Raw genomic sequence first — 8,485 nt, 5'->3', positions numbered from 1 at the left:
GAATAAGGTACGCAGAACCAGGAACAGACGAGGGTGGCTTAATCCTCATAAAAAAGGAGGTTGTCCCGAATGATCCACTGCCGGTAGGCCCCAACCAAGCATTTGTTGATGAAGTAGTTCTGACCACCCCCAGTCAAGATTACATGACTAAAGAGACCAACAACCAGGAAACATCAACAGAAAAATATACTACCACACCGGTAGCGACACGCATCACCAAAATCCCTCATGGAAATCCCCTCTGGAAAATGATGCAAGCTAGCTACCGAGTATTGAACAAAACTAACCCTAACCTTACGGAACATTGCTGGTTGTGTTACGGAATAAAGCCACCTTTTTATGAGGCTGTAGGGGTAAGGGACATACCTATACAGGTAAATGGTACAAATCCGGCCCAGTGCATATGGGACACAGAAAAGCAAGGCATTACATTGACACAGGTGGTGGGAAGTGGCGTGTGTGTAGGCAAAGTCCCAAAGCACAAAGAACAACTATGTATTAATAAGATACAACTTAAGACCCCAGCAAAGTGGTTAATACCAGCCCAAAATGCCAAGTGGGTTTGTTCTACTATTGGAGTTACACCTTGTCTGTCGCTGGAAAAGTTTAATGAATCCTCAGAGTATTGTGTCCAGGTATCTATAGTCCCTAAGATCTTTTACCATTCCGACGACTTTGTCTACGACTCGCACATCACCCCAGAACATCATCTGTCAAAACGGGAACCCTTTACAGCAATAACGGTAGCTACTCTAATGCTCATAGGAGGTGCGGGACTAGGTACAGGAGTAGCATCCTTGGTGCAACAGAGTAAAGAATTTAATGCCTTGAGGGTGGCAGTAGACGAGGACTTGGCTAGAATTGAACAATCAATAACTGCATTAGAACAATCAATTAGATCATTATCTGAAGTCGTGTTACAAAATCGAAGAGGATTAGACCTGATGTTTTTACAACAAGGGGGAGTGTGCGCTGCACTAAAAGAAGAGTGTTGTGTGTATGCGGACCACACCGGAATAGTGAGAGACACTATGGCCAAATTGTGAGAAGGATTAGAAAAACGGAAAAAGGAATGAGAGGCACAACAAAACTGGTTCAAATCATGGTTTAACCATTCACCATGGTTAACCACCCTGATATCTACCTTGATAGGGCCGATCGTAATGATCATAATAGCACTGATCTTTGGACCCTGTATACTAAATAGGCTCGTGTCGTTTGTCAAAAGCCGGCTAGAGAAGGTTAACATTCTGTTAGTAGAACGCCGACAACTGCTTTAAGAATGTGTTTACGTTGTGTTACTGCCAATTATCCCCGGTTACCTCAAGTTACACCCCGTTATTACCAGTTACCCCCTAAGTTCCACCTGTTCCCTGTGCCTTATGTTTTTCATTCGAGTTTTCTATTTTTCTATTTTAGCTGGTTTGGTTATCCATAGGGAGGGGGGAAATGTAGGTAGTTAGGGTCTGGCGGCCAGAAGATATCGCGCTGTACGGAAAGATAGAGCCCCTCCCCCAATGGCGGTTAGTTGATGATGTAAGCAGACGGAAGTGACGTTGTAAACTCGAGCTATATAAGGCTGTGCCACGTGCTAATAAACGCCATTTGCCGTCCACCACATTGGTGTCTGCGAGTCGATGGACCGAGCAGCCTGTGATTGGTCGCCGTGCCGTTCCTGAACCAGGTCGCCATGCCTACCCCAGGCAACAGGTTGGTCTGCAATGGACAGGGAATGAGACAGAGATGCGACCAGGAATGATATGGAAGGGGAGATTCAGTGCACTGGGTGTGGCTGGGGTGGAGATAATCCCCATGGATAAAGCCTTGAGCAATGCGCATGGCTGAGCAGAGACCTGCTGGTCTAACTAAAGGGCAAGAAGGAAATGCACAGGCAGTGGAAGCAGGGACAGGTATCCTGGGAAGAGCGTAGGGACGGGGTCAGGAAGGCCAAGGCGCAGCTGGAGATGAACTTGGCAAGGGAGGCAAGGAATAATAAGAAGGGCTTCTATAGATACGTCAGCCAGAAAAGGAAGGTCAAAGGAAGCGTACCCCTCCTGATGAGCAAGACTGGCAAACTGGTAACAATGGTCGAGGAGAAGGCCGAGGTACTCAACAACAGTTTTGCCTCAGTCTTCCCTGGCAACCTCTCTTCCCACACCTCTCGAGTGGATGGACCTCAAGGTAGGGACTTGAGGGGCCAAGTCCCCCCCACTGTGGCAAAGGATCAGGTTTGTGACCACCTGAGGAACCTGAGCATGCAGGAGTCTATGGGGGCTGACAAGATGCATCCCAGAGTCCTGAGGGAACTGGCTGATGGAGTTGCCAAGCCGCTCTCCATGACATCTGAAAAGCCGTGGCAGTCAGGTGAAGTCCCCAGGGACTGGAAAAAGGCAAACATTGCACCCATTTTTAAAACGGGTAGGAAGGAGGACCTGTACTTGGGGAGCTGTGATGTTTGCAATCACAGCAATGGAGCTGTGATGCTTGCACAAGAGACTGCAACTCCTACAGCGTTACAACGGGAAACCAGTAGGTCTGTGAGGAACCTGAAAAAGTGCCTTTACCCATTCCTTTCTCTACAGAAAGCATCATCATTTCTGTGATCTCGGCATCTATCTCACCTGCTTCTTAGGACTTTCTCACACAGAGATGCTCCTGGGCAGTGCCCTGCTGCCAGGAGGTGTCTGCAGGGCAGAGCTGAGCACCCAGCGGGTGGGATGGGCTCTGTGAACACGGACAGGGAGGAAACGGGCACAGAGCAGCAGCTCCAGGCAGCAGAGACGTGGCAAACTTTTTGCCAGATGCCCCATCTTCAAGGCATACAGAAGTGCACAGCTGGTCCAAGGGAGGGGAGTTTAGAGATCTGCACTTTGAAAGTGGATTCCTCTGCTCCCAGCAGTACCCAGTTTCCTTTCAGAAGAACAGCTGAGTGTGATCATCCTGCAGCTGTGAGAGACCAGGGCACCTGGGAGCAAGGCTGATGGGCAGACCAGCTGTCCTCACTCAGCACTAATGGTCTGTCCCTTTGCATCCCAGGACTCTCAGGATAGAAATGTCAAGGATGTCTTCCTTCAGAAAACACTCCTCAGAGGTGAGGGGGACAACAGGAGTAAAATAAACAACAGAAGATCCGTACAGCTCTGCTCTGCAGTAGGGTGAATTTGGAGAGTCAATGCCAAAATCTCTTTGATCGCAGGAGCAGATTTAAGCAGAGATCGATCCTGGTTCCCATTTTCCTGTTGGTGCACAGCGAGACGGACTCCTCCGGAGCAGACAGACAAGTCTCCTGATGCCCGTTGCACGCTCAGCCTGTACAATGCAGAGCTCAAGCTGAGGAGCAGAAGCAAGTACTTCCTGGCAGGACGAAGGCCACGCCGGGGGTTCTGTGAAAAATGGCATAGGATTTACTCAGAGGCATCAGTCTTCACTTCTCACTACCTTTTCCTTAAAAATCAGGCCCCCATAGCCAGAGGGAGAAAATGTCCAACAGCAGCTCCATCACCCAGTTCCTCCTCCTGGCGTTCGCAGACACACGGGAGCTGCAGCTCTTGCACTTCGGGCTCTTCCTGGGCATCTACCTGGCTGCCCTCCTGGCCAACGGCCTCATCATCACCACCATCGCCTGTTACCACCGCCTCCACACCCCCATGTACTTCTTCCTCCTCAGCCTCTCTGTTCTTGACCTGGGCTCCATCTCCACCACTGTCCCCAAATCCATGGTGAAGTCCCTGTGGCACACCAGGGCCATCTCCTACCCGGGGTGTGCTGCCCAGTTGTTTTTTTTTTTTCTCTTTTTGATGTCATTAGAATATTGTCTTCTCACTGTCATGTCCTATGACCACTATGTGGCCATCTGCAAACCCCTGCACTACGGGACCCTCCTGGGCAGCAGAGCTTGTGTCCACATGGCAGCAGCTGCCTGGGGCAGTGGGTTTCTCTATGCTCTCCTGCACACGGCCAATACATTTTCCCTACCCCTCTGTCAGGGCAACACAGTGGACCAGTTCTTCTGTGAAATCCCCCAGATCCTCAAGCTCTCCTGCTCAGACTCAGACTCCCTCAGGGAAGTTGGGCTTCTTGTGGTTAGTGTCTCTTTAGCATTTGTTTGCTTTGTTTTCATCGTGCTGTCCTATGTGCAGATCTTCAGGGCCGTGCTAAGGATCCCCTCTGAGCAGGGAAGGCACAAAGCCTTTTCCACGTGCCTCCCTCACCTGGCCGTGGTCTCCCTCTTTATCAGCACTGGAATATTTGCCTACCTGAAGCCTCCCTCCATCTCTTCCCCAGTTCTCAACCTGGTGGTGGCTGTGCTGTACTCCGTGGTGCCTCCAGCACTGAACCCCCTCATCTACAGCATGAGGAACCAGGAGCTCAAGGATGCCCTGTGGAAACTGATTCAAGGCTGAAAGGCCTTGATGATGTGCTTGGGTGCTGAATGGACGTGGGGGATGGATGGGGGCATCCCTCACGTCTCATCATGATGAGAAGTCATGACATGAGATGTCAAAACTGGCTCATAAGTCATGACTGACTCACCCCAGAATTCCCTCTCGATTGCCGGTACATCACCATTCAGGGACGGAGCACCAGCCACGTCCCTTGCCTTTGGGGATTCACAAAGTCCAAGCCTGATGGTGAAGTCGGCACTCACAGGAGTGATGGGTGGCCCCATTGAGGCCATCGCTGCCATTCAGGAACAGCAGGGAAAGCTCTGGATGACGAAGGATGCCAGGACATACTCCAGAAAGAGAAGATCAGTGCTAATCCTGACACCTGAGTGCAAAGAAATAGTTGCACCTCAACAAAATAAATTACAAAAAATCCCAAACTAAACCCAGAGAACAGCATCCGCCACCAGCACCGTTTCAGTGGTAGTTCCAGCCGCTGCAGAGCTGCAGCTGATGGCCCTGCTGTCCCTGTCGCAGGAATCCAACTGACAGCAGTTACCAAGGCCCTTTGGGAAGACTGCACTGGGTGTCACCTTCTCTGAAGAGGACCTGCTGCTTCCCTCTGGCTGCCATTAGCAGCAGAGCCCTCTGGTTCTCCACCCCACACTTTGCCCCCTTGGACACAGGAGGGACCGGCTTTCAGCCGCTGCCTTAACAGCTGCCTTTGCCGTGCTCCTTTTCTGTCTCTCTTCCTACCGCATCCGTCAGGATGGGCTTCTTCTCATTCCAGACGGAGCCCAAAGCCTCAGAGTACACTGCCACCCCCTACTTACCCACCCTAGGATGTGTTGAAGAAATAACAATTAGCAAATAGGAACTCTACCCATAGCGCGTATCTGGCCAGCCTATAAAGCTGTAACAGCTCATCCTAAAGCTCCGAAGGCATAGACCAGCCATCACTTTGATCCCATATCTACCTCCTGTATGATCTGTCCTGAAGGTCAAATCATCGTTACCTTCAGAAGAGGATGGAAGGTGAGGAGAAGTGGGCAGTAAACGATGAATGGTTGGGAAAAAGCAGCCAAGCAAGTGGCAAAGGCAGGAGCCGAGTTGTCCCAAGGCCAGCTCAGCCCAAGGAGCTTTGGCTGGCCCGCTCTTGAGGATGCCAAGCCCTGGCCAGGTGAGCTCACAAGCAGTGGGTGGGTGCCGCATCACTGCCCCTTTGTGACAGGGGCCACCCCCAGACGCACGGGGACGCACTGTGGCCCCTCAGCAACCACAGCTGGGGCACCTCCTGCAGCCACCAGCCGGCAGCTGTTGGGCTGCCCCAGGCACTGCTGGCCAAGGGCTGCTCATCTGCCCACAGAGCTCCCGCCTCTGCCTGGAGCCGCACCAGCCCCAGGAATAAAAACCTGCCCAGGGCTGTCAGCGAGCCCCTTCACAGCTTTGGCTGGCACAGTCGGGGGGCTGAGGACTTCTTTTCCACTCTTCCCAGGTACAGGACTGCATCCACGAGACTCCTGCAGCAAAGCACCTCATGTCTAAAAAGGCCCCGCTCGCAGGGGCCATTAATGTCCCAACCACAGCAGGGCCACCGGGGCTCCAGCGCCATTTCATGAAGAAGCTCCAGCTTCATGATGAAGAGGGTGTTCCCAACCACAGTCACAGGGCAGGTCATGAGAGAGAGGAGGACGAGAATTTTTCTGAAGGTTGAGAACATCTCGTACTAAAGGCATTTGCTTCTCTGTCAGGTGCTTGAAAATATTGTGAAGGACATTCAGAGAGGTGAAACATGGAGGGTGTGTGCCTCTCACTGCATTCCTACTCCCTAGACGTGCTCTGTGCTCTGTGAGAGGTGAGAAATGCCATCTTCTAGAGGGCAATGCCGCTCACGCCTGCAGAACCCTTTCGGACTGCACAGGGGAGATGCTCCACAGAGGTGCTTCTGTCACACCGTGTAATCAAAGGGACAGGCCATGAAGAGAGGGGAGGGTGAGGTAGCACACAGGTGTTCCTGGAGACACACACGGCACTGTCAGGGCTCTGGCAGGGCTGCTCAGAGACACGAGTCCTTCCCTGGCACGGGCAGAGGCCCTGCAGCAGACTCCATGGCCTCCTGTTGCCACTCCCAGAGGCCGGCAGCACCTCAGCCCCGCGCTGTGTCTCCCTGCTCGGCACCTCTCTGAGATGCCCCACGGCGTGAGGAATGGACACAGGGACCTGGGGTCAAGGAAGCCCATCCCAGTGCTGCATTCAGGGGGTTTCCCAGGGGACGTTACTCTCCAATGAAGGGACACGGCCTGTCCCACAGCACTTTCGGGCATTTCTAAGAACAGCTGCTGGTGTTTGTGCTCTCTCGGGTTCATGTCCCCACATGCACACGGTGTGCATGCCGAAATCTCCTCTGAACCATGCAAACAGGGACTTCTGACCTCGTTATTCGGTGTCTCTCCACAGGCAGACAAACATCCTCTCTGGGTTTGCGTAGGCGTCCAGTTCTGCAAATGGTGGTTTCAGGTGTCTGTTCTGTGACGATTGCCCTGGGACAGCTTCCCCGGGGTGTCCAGCAAACAAAGGCACAGACCAGACCCCGCTCTGCTGGTCCTTCAGTCCTGTCCCTGGAGGTGTGGCTGTGCAAGGACACTGTTGTGTGTGCCCTCACCCTGCACACGCACACTCTTTACCTCTTTACTGGGCATCCCTCACCAGGGCACGTTTGAAGGAACGCTCTTGACAGCAACTGTGGAAGAAGACCTAATCCTTCCTGCACTGCCCTGAGCAGATCCCCTTTCATGGTGGAAACTCTGTTATGCAGACGAGCTTTTTCTCAGAGGTGCCCATTGCTTCTCCGTGCCTGTGATCACAGAGCTGCTACACAGCAGCACCATGACCAAGCTGCCAGAGCACTCAGGCCTTAGATCAACACAGGGGCTCAGAAGGCGAGTGTGGAAGTGAAAATAGAGCAGCCCCGGAAACAACAAGTGCTGGTGCTCTGCAAGTACTGGGATTCTTTCCCCTCCTCCTCGGCGCTCAGGCTCTACCCCTGCAGCTCTACCCGTGCAGAAAAGGCCTGAGAAGAAGGATTTTGGGCAGGAGTCTGTGAGTCTCAGAAATTTGGATAGATAGGTAGTAAAAAAAAAATCTCAAATAATGACATTTATTTGAGGACAAAAGTATATAATTTAAAAAAAAAAAAAGTAAGAAAAAGCCAAAACCCTCAACCAAACCTAACACACAGTTACCTAACCCCTAACCAAACCTATAGAAGACGGGCTTGGCGTATAATGAATTACATTATGAGTGATTTGCCGGAGACAGTTTATTGCTGCAGAAAATAACCTGGTCATTAATTTCCAGAGGGCATCCTTGAGCTCCTGGTTCCTCATGCTGTAGATGAGGGGGTTCACGGCTGGAGGCACCACGGAGTACAGCACAGCCACCACCACATCCAGGGATGGGGAGGAGATGGAGGGGGGCTTCAGGTAGGCAAACACTGCAGTGCTGATAAAGAGGGAGACCACGGCCAGGTGAGGGAGGCACGTGGAGAAGGCTTTGTGCCGTCCCTGCTCAGAGGGGATCCTCAGCACGGCCCTGAAGATCTGCACATAGGACAGCACGATGAACACAAAGCACACAAAAGCTAAAAAACACCCTAATACAAGAAGCCCAACTTCCCTGAGGTAGGAGTGTGAGCAGGAGAGCTTGAGGATCTGGGGGATTTCACAGAAGAACTGGTCCAGGGCATTGCCCTGGCAGAGGGGCAGGGAAAATGTATTGGCCGTGTGCAGGAGAGCATGGAGAAACCCACTGCCCCAGGCAGCTGCTGCCATGTGGACACAAGCTCTGCTGCCCAGGAGGGTCCCGTAGTGCAGGGGTTTGCAGATGGCAACGTAGTGGTCATAGGCCATGATGGTGAGAAGATAAAACTCTGCTACAGCACAGAAAAAGAAAAAAAAGACCTGTGTAACACATCCCCAGTAGGAAATGGCCCTGGTACCCAAGAGGGAATTGGCCATGGATTTGGGAAGAGTAGCAGAGATGGAGCCCAGGTCGAGAACAGAGAGGTTGAGGAGGAAGAAGTACATGGGGGTGTGGAGGCG

At 52.2% G+C, this 8,485-nt stretch overlaps 2 protein-coding genes across 2 annotated transcripts; one reads left to right on the top strand and one right to left on the bottom strand.

Moving 5' to 3' along the window:
* Nucleotides 1–3,863: 3,863 nt before the first annotated feature.
* LOC128903284 (olfactory receptor 14A16-like) lies at nt 3,864–6,115 on the top strand (the record flags this gene model as incomplete). Its single annotated transcript, XM_054187301.1, has 2 exons — nt 3,864–4,328; nt 6,095–6,115. Coding segments are annotated over 2 exons (486 nt in total), but the record flags the coding sequence as incomplete, so codon positions are not given.
* A 1,662-nt stretch (nt 6,116–7,777) lies between these two features.
* Nucleotides 7,778–8,263, bottom strand: LOC128903342 (olfactory receptor 14J1-like; the record flags this gene model as incomplete). The annotated part of the gene is made up of 1 exon (XM_054187359.1): nt 7,778–8,263. A coding segment is annotated over one exon (486 nt), but the record flags the coding sequence as incomplete, so codon positions are not given.
* Nucleotides 8,264–8,485: the final 222 nt, after the last annotated feature.

This window comes from Rissa tridactyla, unplaced genomic scaffold (assembly GCF_028500815.1).
Source record: "Rissa tridactyla isolate bRisTri1 unplaced genomic scaffold, bRisTri1.patW.cur.20221130 scaffold_29, whole genome shotgun sequence".
NCBI lineage: Eukaryota > Metazoa > Chordata > Aves > Charadriiformes > Laridae > Rissa > Rissa tridactyla.
Note: the sequence above shows the minus strand (reverse complement) of the source record. Positions and strands in the feature narration are given on the sequence as shown.